Below are 17598 nucleotides of genomic sequence, written 5' to 3'. Positions count from 1 at the left end.
CACATGGAAGCAGGAAACTCCCAAGCCCCTCTGGAAGGAGCTCCCTCCCACATCAATATTCACCTTCTCTCCCACTTTCTTAAGCAACCGGGTCACAACTGGGCCAGGGGTTCCCTGCTGCGTTAGGGATCAGAGCATTGTTTGCAAGCATCCATCTGGGATTTCTTGCTTCCCCATCCACTTGGTAACAGGCTGCCCTATTTCTGAGTCAGATGGCCTGCAAATCCATGGATGGTTGAGCTGAGCTGCAGAGGTTCACGAGGAGAGATGGGAGGACTGGGAATGCAGTGCAACATGCCTGAAGCTTACAGAGGTGTCAGAATGGGTTGGTTTCAGGGAGGATTAAGTCAGTAGGATCCGAGTCCTGGTAAACAGCAAGTAGCACATCATACAGGTGGCTACTACCAGCTGCAGGCACAGGAGGTGGACCTGTCAGCCACATTTTCATTCTACCATGGTGTCACCCAGAGCACAGGCTGCTGCTGGCACTCACCCATGTGTGGACTAGCTAGGGGATATGTACCATGGCAATGACTCTTTAGGATGAGAGGCTGAAGGCTTTAGAGAACTGGGGATCAAGCTGTGTGTAGTGTGAAGTCAGCCCCAGGCTGATCTGGTATGAGAGTAGTACTGTAGGCTGTGGATGAGAATGAGAAATCCCTTTGGAATAGATGGGTGTCCAGCACAGAGTGAGCTCAGAGGATGGTCTCTTTGCAATGTTAACCGGTGTCCCAAAATACTTCCCCTTCCCAGATTTTCAAATAACTCAGCACCCCCAGGCAGAGCCTAGCATTGAACTTTCTTCTCCCAGCATCTCCCATGATGACATGTATGGAGCACTTATGACAGTGATAGTACCACAATTTTGAAAGCCTAGTCCTGTAGGCATGGAAACAGACAGTAGATGAAATGCAGCCAGTTCTGGGGTAAAACTCAGGGACAAGGCACTGCAATATAACATACCCTGTTAGAACCAGGAGAGAGGATATTAACTGGATGTTAGGAGGGCATGTAAAGAAGAACACTACATGCAGTTGAATCAGAAGGAGGAAAACAATAGTCAGCCAAATTGGAAAGAGTCATTCCCCAAGGGCAATATAAACTTCCCTGTTCTCGCAGGTAGAGATGCACCTTACAGGCTAAGTGAATCAGACATACATAAGCTGTAGCTAACAAAAGCTCACTTCATCAGATGCTATGTTCTTAATAGGAAATGCCAGGGAATCAAGTTGTTGGACACAAGTAGTATCCTCTCATGAGAGAGGGGAAAAGGAACGGTTGAAGCTGCAAGGTGGAGTTGACTTGGAGGTTAATTCTTTTATTGCTTCCCTGAATGTACAGATAAAAACAGTGAGCCTAACACTTGAGCAAACCTGCCAAGCTTCATTAGGCTGCACCTTGTATAGCCAGAGGCTGTCATTGACAAGTGAGCCACCCTGATGGGATCAGCTCCACTGTGCTCTCTCACAGCCGCTGCTCAGTGCTGGAAGCAAACCTTTCCTTGAATCAGCTGAAGCCCAGCCAGGATCTGGGCTTGATCTGAAAATGTCTCTACCATGAGACTTCTGCAAAGTTTTCAGCCTCTGACTAGTGGACTGGAGCAATTTATACCAGAGACTCCAGGTCTCACTTGAGCTTGAATTGCACCAGAGCAATCCCATTGACTGCAGTAGTGTTACTCTGGATTTGCACTGCTGGGAGCAAAGGCAAAGCCAGACCCTGTGTATTAAGAGTGTTTGGCTGGGCCCACTTGACAAACCAGACAATTGGACAGTTCCCTGAGAGATCTGGCTGCAAGATCTTGCTTTGCTGTCCCTTCATGTCATTGCCCAGCTGGTGCTCCTCTGCAGCTGTTTCGCCGCTGGACAGCATCATCCAAGCTGCTTGGAGTTTGGAATGGTTCAAGGCAATGATTCTCAACCATGGTGCCACAGCACCCTGGGGTGATGTGAGATTAAGGGTGCTGCACAATATTAGCACTGTCAGGTGTGCAAACACCTATGCATGATTCACAAGATAAACCCAGAGATTTCATATAGGAATCCAGAATATCAAAATGATCCAGATGTCACAGTCTTTGCAACAGAAGAATTTCTCCATTATTTTTATGTAAGCAAGAAACAAGTGAGAGCCAAGAGCTGGCATATTTTTCCAAGCGGTGGCTTGAGTCTAAAGAGGAATGCCTAGAGTCTAAAAATATTGAGGACCACTGGGATAGAGGCTGGGGCATCATGGCTGGACCAGGGAAGAGATGGTTCTTTTCAGGGGCAGGCTGGATGTAGGAGGTATAACTGTTACCTCCTTGGATTTCCATATGCCTCTGGTTTCTCTGTCCCCTTCTTTGTGATCCCTCTGGACCTCAGTCAGAGGCTGGTAGGATAACCCGGATTTAAAGGTATAGGCAGGGTTCAAATGCAAGGGGTGGATCTAGGTAATAAAGGCCCTGATTTGCTCCCTAGAAAGCTAGCAGTGCTCAGAAAGCTGACATTCACATGGCAGAGCATTTTCAAAAGAGCCTTACCCTGGGAAGCTGGCATGGTCCAAGAACAGCATCTTCCTCTGCATGCCAGATATGTTAGGATCTCTGCAGATTGCCCCAGGACCCAGCACTGCTGGCTGGAACATGTAGCATCAACACATCCTTGGGGGAATGTTTCAAGGCCTTCAGTACTGCTTGGTGTGGCAGAAAGCTTTGTTTTTGGGATCTTGTAGACTGGCCAAGAAGCAGGGCTACCTGCCCTGAAACGTGCTCTGTTCGTGCTCTGGTGCAATGCCCTGGGGAACCCCACAGGACAGTTCTCCCAGAACATTTTGCTTTGTTTTTCAAACCCAATGTTTTTCAACTCTGTTTAGCAGAGTTTGTGCTAAACACATGAGCTCCTGGGTGCTCTGAGATCCTTGCCTACAAAGAACGGTAAAGGGTGAGGGGGTAACAGGTGCTAACATACTGATGCTGGCTTTACCCACAAGTACAGCTTTACCCAAGAGCAATGAAGATGCGGTAGCATGGCTGCTAGCATGCCCTAACCACCACAATGCAAACCCTCCAGAGACCTTGATGTACATGCCACTTACTAGCACATAACTGCACCTTCATTGCCCGTGTTAACTGTTCTAGGTCAGTGAAGCTTGCACCTAGACATGTACCTATGACTTCCTTTTGCCAGGTAGATATGCACTTAACCTAGATGCCCCATGTATGTCAATCCCAGCAGTCGGCTCTGCTTATCTGCCTGTTGTGACAACTAAGTCCTGTTCTGTGTGACTTTTTGGGACTTCTTCCTTACTTCTTTGCCAAGCATGGACATTGGAGGTCCCATTGACACTTCCACTGAGTCAGGAGCTTGTGCTCACTTTCTTGGCTTAAATCCATCTTACCTCTGACCGGGTGCAAGTGTCAATGGCCAGTCTTCAACCCCTCTCTGGAAGTGGCTGAACAGTTCCTGTCAATATATAGTCTGACTGTTTGGGAGTGACAGGTGTTGAATAAGCACAAAGTGCCAGATCCTAAGCAGCTGCCAACTGGCATAGCTCCACTGCGTTTGCTCTTTCAGAAGCTGGCCTGAATGAGTGTGACTGGAGTGTGGAGTCCAAGGATGGAGAGGGGAGGCTCTACCTGTTTTCTGTCTCTTGAATGACAGATGTTTACATTGGAAAAAGACCAGGTAGATCATCTTGCCTGACATCCTGGGACCCAGGCAGGATTCTTCCCAACAGTCAGTTTCCCAATGAGTCATCCCATCTGGTTTGCAAGTTTCTCTGCATTTCCACAGATCTGGCTGCCCAGAAATATCTCCTAGTCTTTTCATTTGCTTACCTTCATAGTTTTGTTTCCTAGGTAAGCTTCTGGCCCCTGTAACTCTTACTAGCTCATTGCCTTATTATGAGTGCAGAAGGTACTACCATCCACATTTTATAGATAGGGGAACGAAGCAAAATTATGATCACTTTAAAGCCTCTCAGAACACCTGTGGTAAAGCAGGTTTGCCAAGCCATAGGCAAACACTGACTCTTCCTTCCTTACTCTTTGGAGCGCCCCCTCCCCCCCGCTTCCTCCCATCACCTTCTTCAGAATATCTGCATTAGTCATGGCGCAGAGCACCCTTGACAATAACACTATTGTGCACTGCAGGGCTTAGGACTATTGAGCATTGCATTTTTATAAGAAGCTGTTTTTACTTCAGCCCTGTCCACCCTGTGTCCTCGATGGTCACACCCTGTCACCCTGCAGAGATCAGGCAACATTCTGGTTATGTCCCCTCTCATTTTCATTTGCCAGGCTCTGCATACTAACTTCTCTTTAATCATCACTTAGGCTGCTGACAGATGTGGCAGGGGGCAGGAAATGCATTTTACCAGAAGTAACAGCAGGTTAGTTCAACCCAGCTCTGCAGCACCTGTATAAATTGCATGTTTCAGCAGGGCTTTTTGGCACCTTTATCTAATAGTCGATTCAATCAGCTAGTAATTAAAAACACAAAAAAGCCCCACTGAAGCACCCAATCTATACAGACATTGGATGAACCAGATCAAACTAACATGATACCTCTTTTAGGCATGTGCTGGCCTCAGTGCAGGGGCACACAGAGTTTGAAGTAAAGCGCCGTTGGGGGGTGTTGTTTGGGGTTTTTTTACAGCTGTAAGCAGCCTACATTGTGTCCCCCCACCCTTCCTCCATTGCTGCTTGCCCTTCTGAGTTCCAGCCTGGTCCAAGTTTCATCCCTGATCTCTTTCTCTTTAGTTGCACAGAACTGTATTGTAGGCACAGGGAAGTCTCCCCAGTGCAGGGGCTAGCACTTCCCTTTGGTCTCTCAGTATTGTTGCTTCCTGTATGTCTTTTTTTTCCCATTGTCCTCAGATGCTTACTCTCCACCTCAAACTTCCTACTTTTATTTCCCAAAGCCAAATCTTGTTTGATGTTGTGGTTGTGGGCCAGCTGCAGTCTTGTTGGGGCTGAGGCACAGACGGTAATGTGCAGGGGGGGGAATGGAGCTGACATCTGAGTTGAGGCAGAATCCAGACTGAGCCAGAGGCCAGGAACTGCAGTGTCCAACTTGGGGACCAAAATCCAGAAACAGTGATCAGGATGGGGTTGGAGACCAGGAGATGGAGAGTCCAGGATATGAAGGGCAGCCAGATAGGCTTGGGGGACAAAGCTGAGGCAGGAAGCGGAGTCCAGGCAGTTTCCTGACCCTGCACTTCTGCTTCAGGAGTAAGATATGTTGTGCAGCTGCCTTAAGTCTGGAGCCCTGGCCAATTAAGCATACCAGCTAAGGAGCTTCCTCAGCTCTAGCTGGAGCTGCCTAGCTTCTCAGAGTACTTAACGCTGTGTTGATTGGTCTCCTCACCAGCACTTGAAACTTAACTCTTATGCAAACCACACAAATCAGGAAGGGTGGTATGAAAAGGTGGTGTAAAGCTCCTATTCCCACTCCCTTGATCCTGGGGGATTTTTCACCCCTGCAGTCCTCCTGTAGTAAAGCATCCTGAAGGTTGCGCTAACTCACTTAGACCTGCCATGGCCATAATGGGCTGTAAATGCCACCCAGAGTTGGCAGAGCAGCATGGTACATTGTGTCCAGACAAGGCCTTCTGCTTTCAGCACAGCCAGTAGCAGGAAGAAGATGAGGCTTACTCATGTCTATGATGCCACACCCTTACTGTGAGGCAGTCTTTCTTGGGGCATTTAGGCAGCACTTGTAGCTCAAAAACCCCAGCATTGCAGTACAAACCAGCTGCACAGCACCCAGGGATCTATTCCCATATTACCTACTCACTCCAGATGGTCCCTTGTTGCTCTGTCCTCTGGGCTATTGGCCACACCTCCCAATATGGTATTCTCGGCAGACTTAATTAGCATGGTGCTAGTTTCTCTCTATCCAGTTGAGAAAAGAAGTTAGGGTATTTCTGGACAGAGATGTCAGGGTTTAGTTTTTCCTATAGTCAGTCCTTCTAAACACTCTTCTTCCCTTACTGAAACCTGTGCATACACAGGACACATGTTGAAGTTGAGATATGGAAAATGCATCCAAAACAACAGCTTTCTGCATGTTCTGAACATTGATGGCCACATCCAAGCCAAGGGGTTTGCCCTTCAGTATGTTCTGGGCAGAGTTCCCAAGGTGCCTGGGACAATTGCCTTCAGCCTTTCCTCTCCATGTTTTCATTCTTAGTTTCTCATATTTGGAGAATGGATCTTCCTTTTCTGCCAGATGTTTACCCCACTGCTAAGCCAATGCATGAGAGCTTTTTGCACCCATGGTCCTGATGCCTTCTGAAAACCAGGGGAATGTCTGGTTTGCTGGGTCCGCCAGTCTATCCAGCTGTAGGTTTCTGGCTTCCACCTGTCAAACTATTTATAACATCATCTCAGCAGCATCCTCATCATCAACCGCATTATTACTGCTGCTACTCCTACCTTTGTGACTAATGGTTGCACAGGACCCTTTATTGCTAAATGCTACACACACAGAATGCAAAGAGATCTCCACCCCAAAGAGCTTACAATCTTCTTGTAAGATGAGTTGCAGCAGGTGGAATCAGGTTGGGGGATACAAGGGTGTAGTCACAGTCATGCCTGGTGTAGTAAGCTGGGGTCACACAGCTCCAGCTGAAGTAAGTGTGAGCTGCAGGTACTCAACGTCTTTGAAAAATCAGTTCCAGGATGTTGGGCACCCAAGACTTCCAAATTTCAGCCTTGGGCTCCTGCCTGAGGCTGTGCAGTGAGTTGGCAAGAGAGCTGGATTTACAAGACCTGGCTCCAGGACATGGGCTAAACCCAGCAGGGACACTTGTGCTCTCTTCTGCCTAAGTCTCAGCACTGCCCATTTCCCTTGTGTTCTTCCCCTTCCTGTATTTGTCTGCTGTTCATCCATCTCTTCCCCTGGGACATGGTCTATTCCCATCTTATAGTGGGGGTTTGTGTCAGAGACGCAAACCTGGCTTGCTTCTTGTGTAGCTGGGGTTCCCTGAGACCCTCCATTATTCTGTTGGCTTTTTGCAGTACTTTATCCACAAAATAACAGCACCAATGAGAGCTGGCTCTCATTTTCTCAGGCCCGTGTTCAGGGCTAGAAATAGGGCTCATTTGTTTTTGATTGCCATTAAAGTTGAATGAAGATCCTACCATCCCATTTAGTGTCCAAGACACTGTCTCCTTGCACAATGTGACGTACCCCTAAAAATGATCTGATCTGGATCTGTGCCTTGTTTGCTGGTCCAGGATGCCATTTAATCACATAGTCACTAGTAGAGAGCATATGGTCTTGTGGTTAAATAGGTGAACTGGACTTCTGAGTTCTACTCTTAGCTCTGTCATAGACAGGCTGTGTGACTGTGAACAAGTCAATAAGCCTGTTGAGGTATAAATGGGTAGGAAGCTGCACCTTGTGATCTAGTGTCAATAAAATGTTCACGTAGTACCTTGTGTCCAGATGCCTACAAGGATGCTAGTGATTTCCCTATTTCTCAGAAGCCTCACACTCTCCAACCCTCTCTTCTTGCTCCTTTTCATGCTTATACTAGGGCTCTAGAAAACAGAGCCAGCCAAAAGCCGCCCTCTCACCCTGATGCTGAGAGGGTGGATATGCTTGATTGAACATTCTCACTTTTTTGTTCCTGTCTAATTCTAGTAGGATCCAGCAACCTGTCAAAATGCAGTGAGTCATGCTCCTGTCAGAAAGAGGAAATACCAAGAGCTTCCTGGCAGAGGCCCAGCTCCTGACCCAGCTTTGCATATCCAAGCACTTCCACAAACAAAAGCCAAGCATTCAGGTGCTTTTTCAAAGACAAGACTAAGCCCCACACCTTTTGATGGCTTTCAGGAAAGACAAGTAAGGCAGGATTTAAAACACAGGAAAATCTTTTCTGAATAGTTTGAGCCAGACCTTGGCCTCTGAGAAGTGCTTAAGAAGATCACCAGGGAGTCCAACATGGTGTTTTCCTGTCAGCAAACCAAATACAGACCAGAAGCAAAGCCCCAGGTCCAAACACCTCCCTTCCTTCCTCTCTTCACCATTTTTGGAAAGTCCAAGTTGGAGCTTTGTGGCCGAGGGGGACATCTCTATAAACATTGCTCATCATCTTGTGTTATTTTCTGCTAGAGGCTTACCTTGCCTCTTGATGTCTCCCTCTTCCAGCAGATTTCTGATTTTACCCTAGTGGCATGAATCTTCACATTGATGCAGATGCAGGAGAAAGTGACTGGAAGCTTACCTTCAGGAGTGGATGGGGCAGCCAATAGAGAAATTTGAAGAGGGGAGAGATGTGATCAGCTCAACAGACAAGGAAGATAACTGTTGTGGTGGTGTCTTGTAGAGAGCTGAGTGAGATGTATTTTACAAGCCAGAGGAGAAAGTTATATCAACTGAGGCAGAACCTGAGCCTGAAAACAGATTTGGCTGTGAGGCTGGAAAGAAAAAGATCTTTGAAATACTGAGGAAGCAGTATTGAGAGACTAATAGCTTAGCCATTGATCAGTTTGAACTAAAGACCAGCATGAAAACACATGGGCGTGTCTCAAATCCAGCAAATCTTTTAAAATGTGCAGGATAACTACACTTGTCATTCTTTATCTTAATAACTGCTAGCACAATGCACTTTGCTGGCATTCAAGGCAGGGTTGGTTAAAGGCAAGTTAACTGGCTGTTAGGCATTACCAAACCAACGCATGATTCCTGCTCATTCACATCTGCGGAGATCAGTGAATTTTTACTAAGGAGGAAGTTTCCCACAGGGGATATTGGGAGGTGAAGTTTACCTTCCTCCAGAACACTGAGCAAACATAAATTATTTTGATGTATGTGAGTGCAGTCTCCATTATCTTTAGGCTGATGATTGCATAAGTGGAAAGGTAGGATAGCAAAGGACCTTGCTTCTTTTGTCAAAGTATTCAGCTCTTCCTTCTTTCATAGTTGTTTGTTTTTCAAGTGCAGGTCTAGGTTGCAGTTCTCAGCTAATTCCCAACACTCAAATGAGAAGATACCAGTCTAGCTTTAGGGCCAGTTGCTCCAGGACTAAATTAAATTGGCAGGATGATGGTTTGGGACAGAAATGTTCACAAACAGATAGTGATGTATGCCTGAGAGAAAGAAGGGCATTTTTATCCTAATGTTTCTATTTCCCTTATGAATGGCATTCCACTTGGCTAATTCCTTAGCAAGCCCTGGGCAAAAGGCAGGAGGGGAAAAAAAATCAAATTGGTAACTTTTCTGATCTTATCCATCAATAAGCTCTTTTGTGCAAGACTTGGAAGTGATTGTTGGGTTTAGAATTACCTACTGTGATGGATCAAAGGGCTGAGCAGAAGGGAGGATTCAGAGGCAGGGACAGAGCAGGTTGAAATAGTTTGGGGTTTATGAAGAAGCTGAAATATAGGGCTTGGTTGGACAGCCATTTCTCCCAGTTTTCCCCTGCTGGGGTATTTAAAAGATGTTGAGAGAAAATGAGCCTGTGTCTGCTTTATTTCCTTTGATAGTTTAAAAACAACTGCCAGATTCTGTCGCAGATAACATGGATACTATGTTGTGTGCTGAGATGTGCTGGAGTGGGACAGGCAATAGGCATAAATATCAGATAAGATTAAGTGCTAAAGCGATAGATAGTTTCCAGAGTAACAATGTGGGAAAAGATCATCTCCCACAGGGTATAAATGCACAAGAGGCTTAATGACGGATAACAGGATAGAATTAATGAAGAAGAGACTTTATCCTGATTATCAGAAGAGCAAGGCCTGTCAGACTATGGAATCATTGCATGGGGCAGTATTGGAAATGACAATTCTTTCTTCTTCCGGAGCAGGTTAAACAAATACCTGAGCAGGGCAGACAAACATTTGTCTGGAATGGATTAGGTAGGGTCGATCCTGCCTTAAGGTTGGGGAATGGATTGGATCACCTGTCTCAAAGTTCTCTTCCATCCCTATTTTCTATGGTTCCTGTACCACAGTATATGAAAATACAACATGCTAATAAATATAACCTTTTTAATGCCCTTACTAGGGAGGGCTGCATTGTTATTATAATTCTTGCCTTTCACACGAGGAGCTAAATTGACTTTTCCTGTCACCCAGGAAGTATGCGACACTGCTGGGATTAGAACTGATTTATTTGGAGTCCCAGTGCGCTGTGGTAACTGCAAGACCAGCCTTCCTATTTCAGCAATTATCATAATTATTTAAAACTAGATTAGAGGGTATATATAAAGGATTCAGTGAGACCTCATGTGTCATTTCCTGCCTAATTCCTATAATTATGGATCTTGGCAAGTTTCTGTCTTGCCTGTATAAACTGTGAAAGAGGGTGTTCTCTTCTGTCGAACCAACAGAGGCTCTGCACCTGGGCAACTCACTTTTTTTTTTCTTTTTCCCCTCTTTTTTTGTCCAGGTATCATTTGTTTTGTGGTGAGTGCCTTGGGGGTAACCGCTGGAGCGCACCGCCTCTGGAGTCATCGGTCCTACAAAGCAACTTGGCCCCTCAGAGTCTTCCTGGCTATTTCCAACTCCATGGCCTTCCAGGTAAGACTCTCTCGCATGTTGCCAGCCTTTAGAAAGAATCATTGGAGCCCAAAGCTGTAGACACGCATACAATAGGGCAGCATCTTAAAAGCAGGTGCTTTTCTCATATTGGATCACCTGATCCAAAACACAAGTCATACTTTACTGGAATAAGAAAGTGCTTAGACTGTTGTCACAAAAGATGCTGTGAGTGGTGCTCTATCACGGGTAGAAAGCAAAGGAAGACCTGTGGCTCAGGACAAGAATTTTATGGGATCTGACTGTTTTTTCTCTTTACCCAGTTACTGGTTGTGTTTGAGGCACTGCATTGTGTATCCTAACCAAATGGACTCTTGTTCATCAAGACTTGGAGTGCTGTAATAGAGCAGGTTAAAAAAAAACTGTGTTTCTGAATTGTTCAACTTTTGAAGATTAAAAAAATTCCTATTCCTCATCTGGATGAAACCAAAGCCTTTCTAAATTTTCTCAAAAAACCAAGAGGAAGCAATACCCAAGGATAACTAGTAACTTGGTTAGGACATTCACCTGATCGATTGGGTTGATGTCTCTGCTGTTGTTCTCCAGCATTTTAGGTGAGTGCCTTGACCACCAGGCTATTCTGAAGTAGGTTTCTCCCAGTCTCTCCTGTTAGAGCTGCCCCACTTTAAATCAACAGTCAAATATTCTTTGAAGAAGAGACTTGAACATTATGACACAGGTGAGTGTCTTCCACAGTACAGGCAAATGCTCTAACCACTAGACCATCTTGGAGTAGGTCTCTCTCCACTCCAGAAATTCCATTTTGGACCTGAGAACTTCCCTGACAAACTTTTTGTCAAAACTGGGTACTCTCCAAGAAAATTTTCAGTTTCAAGAAATCAGCTTTTTCCAAAAAAAAAAATAGTAGTTTCCTGGCAGCTTTGATTGTAATGAATTTTTCTGAACAATGTCAACAAGCATTGTTCTCCCATGTTTTGCCTCCCACTGAGTAATTTGTTGTGGGGTTCTCTTACATCTCATCTCGAGCAGTTTGTTCTGGTGCCACACTTGGAGATGAGTCAGTGGATTAGCTGAACATTGGGTGCGGTCTAATTTGGTAATTCCGATGTGCCCAGGAAGCAGCTAATTAAGTCTGAGTACCAATGGACATTAGATTTGGTGTTTTCTGGTGCAAGATGGTTTCTCAAGGGGGTGAGGAAAGATTAGGGAAATCACATGGGATGGAAGAGACAGATTCCAGTCCCTGCTGTCTGGATTGCTTAGACATTAGTTGGGTAAAACCTGGAAGTAATCCTGAAGACAAAGACAGACACCCAAAAACTCCCCCTTCCCAGCTGAGTGCCTTAACCTTTAAGTTACAGATAGGGCTCCATCTTTGTCTTTGATATTTCTCTGGCCTCATGGACCCAATGATCTCACGAGGCCCCTCCCAGCCCTAAACTTCTGTGAATCTGTGACTGCTTTGTGTCTGCACAGTGGCTTAACTTGAGGAGGATAGGTGAGGGGTGCCCCTACCCAAACTCTGCTGGTGGTTTAGGCCTGCTCTTAGAAAGTTTGAACCCGGTCAGGCTGTGGAGGACCTTGAAGTCCAGGTCACTCATATTCTGGTCAAGTGTTCTCATTCTTAAGTTATTATGCAAAATATGGGTGACAGCAGAGGCATCTTTACTGGCACTCAGTAAGTGCCTTCCCTTTGGAGCAGACTTGGTGCTCTGCATCCTGAGGGACCTAGAGGTGCCTAAGGTATGAGCCTGACTCAAGCATCTGAGCTCCAAGGCAGGGCCTGAGTTGGGAGACATTCATAGACTCAGTGTTCCCTACTGACTAGCCTGAAGCAGCTCCCCACCCAGCATCCAGGCTCTCTGAGTTGCCCTTAAGGGGCACCCAGTTCTTCCCATTGATATAGGGAGCCAGAGAACTGAAGCCTGTTTCTTTGAATCGCCCTCCTACTGCAAGGGTCCTAACTTTTTAGGAACTGCAACACCTCAGTGGAGGCACCTAAGAAATCAGTATGGACTCTACCTGCCTTTTCTCTTTATCACACTTTTCCCATCTCTAAAATAGGAATGATAATGCTGCATACCTAATTTGTAGGGGGTATTGAGGAAAAATCCCATGTACATATGAGGCTAAGGATATTGCAGTGATGGTTGCCATAAATGTGCCTGAATAATGCTATTGTTATCCATCTGTAGGATGGGAGGATATTTACCTAGCTTTTCAAAGTACTTTGAGATCTTTTTATAAAGTCAGTAATGTAAATACAGATATTTTTATTATTATGATTAGTTTGGAAAAAATATACCTTACTTAATAAAGTTATTAATATTTTAACATTTTCCAAGCTGGTTTTGTTCTGATTTATGTTCAACAGAATTTTCTTTCTATGAAGGTGGTATTTCATTTTTAATAATTCTCAGAATTATTTATTTCCATTCCCAAACCAAAATCTTTCATTTTTGAACATGTTTGTTGCCTAGCACACACATGCCACTGTCTGCTTAAACTGACCAGTCAGGTTTGGAAATGCAGAGGAGAAAAAGGAAATCAAGGCCTGAAGTGGATTGATTTAAAAGATGAGGTTGAAAAAGGGAATCAACATAAAGGAAAAAATCAAAATGTTTAAAGCAAAAATGTGTCTCTTCTTGAACTGGAGCCAAGTTTGTTTGTTTTTTGGGGGTGGTTGTTGTTGTTGTTGTTGTTGTTGTTGTTGTTGCTTTGAAGTAAATGATGTGAACTTTGAAATCAGTTGGATCTAGATGCCTGATCTGTGTAGGCAGCTTTGTAAATCCCACTAGATGTCTATCTGTAGACATAGAAATGCTTTAAGCAAATTTGGCCCTAACTCTGTGCATTGCTGATTTTGTAAGTCTTCTGCCCACATTCATTCCAGAATGACATCTACGAGTGGGCCCGAGATCACCGTGTTCACCACAAGTTTTCTGAGACAGACGCAGACCCTCACAATGCCAGCCGTGGCTTCTTCTTCTCCCACATTGGCTGGCTGCTAGTGCGCAAACATCCTGATGTCATTGAAAAGGGCAAGAAACTAGACCTGTCTGACCTGAGGGCTGACAAAGTGGTTATGTTCCAGAGGAGGTGAGCTGTGGGGTGCTTGTGCAGTGAAGGGGGAGGCTTAGCTTTCCTACTCTACTCAGATATGCTGGGAGCCAAAGGGACTCAGACCCATCATGTGTCGTTATAAGCCAAAACCAGCCTTCACTGGAATCCCCTATAGCAGGGGAGTCAAACTCACCCAGGCCCTTGGGCCAGATCTGGACTGTAGGACTCCTCACAGGCTATATTCAACCTAGGGCATGGGGTTGGCCACTGTGGCCACTATGGCAGCAGTGGCAGGTCTGGTAGTAGAGAGGGGTCTGTAGGCATTGAAGGGTCTGGTGGCAATAGCAGCAAGAAGTCTGAGGGCAGGGGTCTGCTAGCAGCAGGAGGGGATCTGCCAGTGGTGGCAGTAATCTTGGGGGCAGTGATGGCAGAGAGCCAAGCTCGCCACCCATGGCAATGGCCAGCGGGGGCCAAAGGGTCCAGAGTTCTGAAGCGGGCCCTGCTCCGCTACTTCCATAGTGGACCAGATAGAGCAACTATGTGGGCCCCACATTTGACACATCTACACATATGAAACTATATAATCAGCTTTCAAAAGCATGCGTTTCAGCAGGGGTCAGCAATGTACCCAGTAGTGGAGGGGTATGTAGTGGGGTGTGGAACGACCCAACTTTGGTAAGATGTGGGCAAAGTTTAGGACTTGGCTGCTTCTCCCTGCTACCCAGCTTTAGTGCAGCACAGAAAGAGCTCTCTCTTCCCCAGAGCCTCTGCCACCTAATTTACAGCATGGCGCAGGTAGAGCACCTCTCGGCTGAAGTGCCAGACACCCAGCTGTGGCACTGTGCAGAGATCCTCGTCTGCCGAAGTCTCAGGCACCCAGCTGCAGTACAGCACAGGCAGAGCCCCTCCACCTTCAAATGCTGCTGAAGCTGCATATCCATGGGCCAGATCAAAATGCTTTGCAGGCTAGATCTGGCTGGTGGGCTATAGGTTGCTGACCTTTGTGTTTGCAATACCTGGTCCCTACTTTGTGAATCTGTGCAGAAGTCCATGATGGAAAGTTTCCATCTAACTGCAGTTGAATATATACATAAATACATTAAACCTTCTTTTTTGGAGGGAGAAGGGAAGGGCTGTAAAGTCAGCTCAGGACAGACTGGGTACACCACGGCTGCAGTGCAGTTGCTTCCCTGCCACTATTGTCTCTACAGCCTGCCAGGGATGCAGTCTTACCCTGGGCCTAGGACAGACACTAGACAGCTAGGCCTAAATTCCAGCATCCTTTTTCTTGTACACCTTCTTGTATACCTACATTCCCATGCCATCTACCACTTGGGGCCCTGGCCTCTTCCTCTGGGCCCAATTTCTCCCCCTAATTTTATGCACCCACTCCCTGACTTGTTTGTTTGTTTTTGTTTGTTTGTTTGTTTGTTTGTCTTCCCCTGGTGCAGGGAAAATAGTGGGGTCAAAGGTAGAATATTTCTGTGTTTAACTTTCTTAGTGTCATTGCAATTAGCATTTCTCCTCCCTTCCTAAATACTGACCCTTGTGTGGATTTGGCCTGTTCAGAACCCTTACACCTTCCCCTAGTGAACCCTCCTTCCCACTCACTGTCTCCCTCCCTTCTCTTTCTTGGCAGGTACTACAAGCCTTCAGTGGTGATCATGTGCTTCTTGGTGCCCACCATAGTACCCTGGTATTTCTGGGGGGAATCCTTGGTCATCAGCTACTTCATTCCTGCTATCCTGCGCTACGCTGTAGTGCTCAATGCCGCCTGGTTAGTCAACAGTGCGGCCCATATGTTTGGCAACCGGCCCTATGATCAAAACATCAACCCGCGGGAGAATCACTTTGTCGTCTTGGGAGCCTTAGGTGAATATGTGATGCCTTTTTAGATTCTGAAGCACCTGAAAAACTGACTAATACAATTAAAACCTGCTTCATTCACTGCTGAAATGTAGCTGTTTCTGGAGTGCAACGCAGGAGCTGCTTTATGGGATTCAGTAATAGTGTATGAGTTTGGGAGAAGATGGGAAGGGGAACATTGTATCCAATTATAAACCTAAAGAAATGGAGTTTTGGGCTGTGGGAAGTGACCAGTTACAATAGGCCAGATTCTCAGCTGATTTAGAGTAGTATAACTGCATAGAAGTCAGTGGAACTGTACTGAGTAATCCCAGCTTACTCCACCTCTGATTGCCACCCCTTATACAACAGCTGATTTCCATGCCAACCTGATTGATGGAGATGCTTCTGCCCTGTTGCTCTCTGATGCCTTCACTTGCTTGGAATCTGTCACCAGAGCATCTTTGCTAACACCATCAGTAGTGGGATAGTGGGGATGCTGAAGTGGAGAGCATCCACACCATAGCATTTTCTGACCCTACTCAGAGTATGGAGTAGAGAGCATAGTGCCAAAATTGCTTGAACCCAGATTTCACTGGTGCTTCCACTAATGGAAATGTGCTGGGGAGAGGCCAAAAGCTGGGAGATTTCCCTGAAAACCCTCAGTGTAGGCAACTCCATAGTATACATGGCACTAACTTAACACAGAGCTGGGTTTTGTTCCCAGCAAAGTCCAAAAGAAGATCCCCCATGGATTTTGGTGGACAACAAGCCTATGGACTTCAGTGGGTGGAGGCTGGGGCTTGTAGTGGAAAGAGTCAAGGAAAGCACAATGTGTTTTTCAACAGAGATTTTGGGGGCACAATGCTTTGAGGGAATTCAAAGCCTGGTTTGGATGTTTGCAATGTCTCTTTCCTGATATTCTATTTCAGGAGAAGGGTTCCACAATTACCACCACACCTTCCCCTTTGACTATTCCGCGAGTGAATTTGGCTGGCACTACAACTTTACAACAGCCTTTATCGATCTTATGTGCTTCCTGGGTCTGGCCAGCGACTGCAAGATGGTGTCCAAGGAAGTCATCCTGGCTCGGAAGATTCGGACTGGAGATGGGAGCCACAAGACTGGCTGACTGCCCATTTCTCTCCTGCCACTTTTCTTCCCTCCTTTATTTCCCCCCTAAATGAGCTGGACAAAGGTTTAATGTTCTGTTTTACTAACTACTGAATAATGCTACCAGGTTGCTTATGATGATGATAATGATTTTAACCCACTCCCACACTGTGTTTTCAATTATGTATTTTAAGACCTATAACTTTGCTTTTTATAATGCTAAACCACCTCTCTCCCTCTTCTTTCTTCTTTTGTCTGTCTCTAATAAGATCTCTCTTTTCCTTTCCCCCTCTGACTCTTCCATCCTTTAATTTTTTGTGTATCCCTGGCAGTGAGCTGATAGAAAGTAGCCTAGGGAATATCATGTAAGCTGGCTGTGTAGCATGAGTTGCAAGAGATCTGTACCAACCAGCTAAAGACTTGAGCCAAAGTCAGTGACTCTCTTTTCCCAAAAACTCTCCCTCTCCAGCCTCTGTTTCTCTGACCTTCTCATGGCTGTTGACTCTTGGTCTAATAAAGCTGCTTTCTATGGGGCATGGCAGCCCCCTCACCTTTCCTTGCTGGCACAATGTTATCTCCCAAACATTGGCCCTACTTTCATTTGAGGAAGCTGAGGGAAGTTGTGGCTGGGCCTGGAGAGGAGACCCCTTAAAGCTCTCATCTGGAGGGATGCAGGCAAGTGTACTATTTGGCTATAGAACATTGCCCAGGCCAGACTGGGGAGAGTCATCTGCCTTGCTGTAGTATCACAGTCTCTCCCCTTTCACTGGCCTGAAGCATCTCTATGCTCCACTTGCCTTGAACACACAAAAAAAGCAAATACCAGACTCCAAGCTGCCTACTTCAAAAAACTGGAGAGGGACATCTGGGGAGTAGGCAAGGGACATGTTTTTCAATGCCTTGAAATGTACTTGGCTGGGAAAGTTTTTGGAAGTTACAGAGCCAGACCACTGGTACATTTTTGCCAGGAAAAGGAACTCTTCCTAAATCAAGAGGCTGGAAGGATGCAAACCAAAGCTTCATTGCTGTTTTAAGCTGCTTTACATGTTAAAGGATCAGGGTGCAGCTGATGTGCTCACATCCCT

General features: G+C 45.9%; 1 protein-coding gene across 1 annotated transcript in view; it reads left to right on the top strand.

The window, feature by feature from the left end:
• The window catches only part of SCD (stearoyl-CoA desaturase), a 23432-nt gene extending 6110 nt beyond the window's left edge, over positions 1-17322 (top strand). Inside the window, exons 3-6 of the mRNA XM_019502518.1 lie at positions 10383-10513; positions 13386-13591; positions 15195-15427; positions 16333-17322. Of these exons, the coding sequence (XP_019358063.1) occupies positions 10383-10513; positions 13386-13591; positions 15195-15427; positions 16333-16532 (770 nt within the window). The 3' untranslated portion in view covers positions 16533-17322. The remainder of the gene's footprint in view (positions 1-10382; positions 10514-13385; positions 13592-15194; positions 15428-16332) is intronic.
• Positions 17323-17598: the final 276 nt, after the last annotated feature.

This window comes from Gavialis gangeticus, unplaced genomic scaffold, assembly GCF_001723915.1.
Source record: "Gavialis gangeticus isolate Ggan-Ray unplaced genomic scaffold, GavGan_comp1, whole genome shotgun sequence".
Classification (NCBI taxonomy): domain Eukaryota; kingdom Metazoa; phylum Chordata; order Crocodylia; family Gavialidae; genus Gavialis; species Gavialis gangeticus.
Note: the sequence above shows the minus strand (reverse complement) of the source record. Positions and strands in the feature narration are given on the sequence as shown.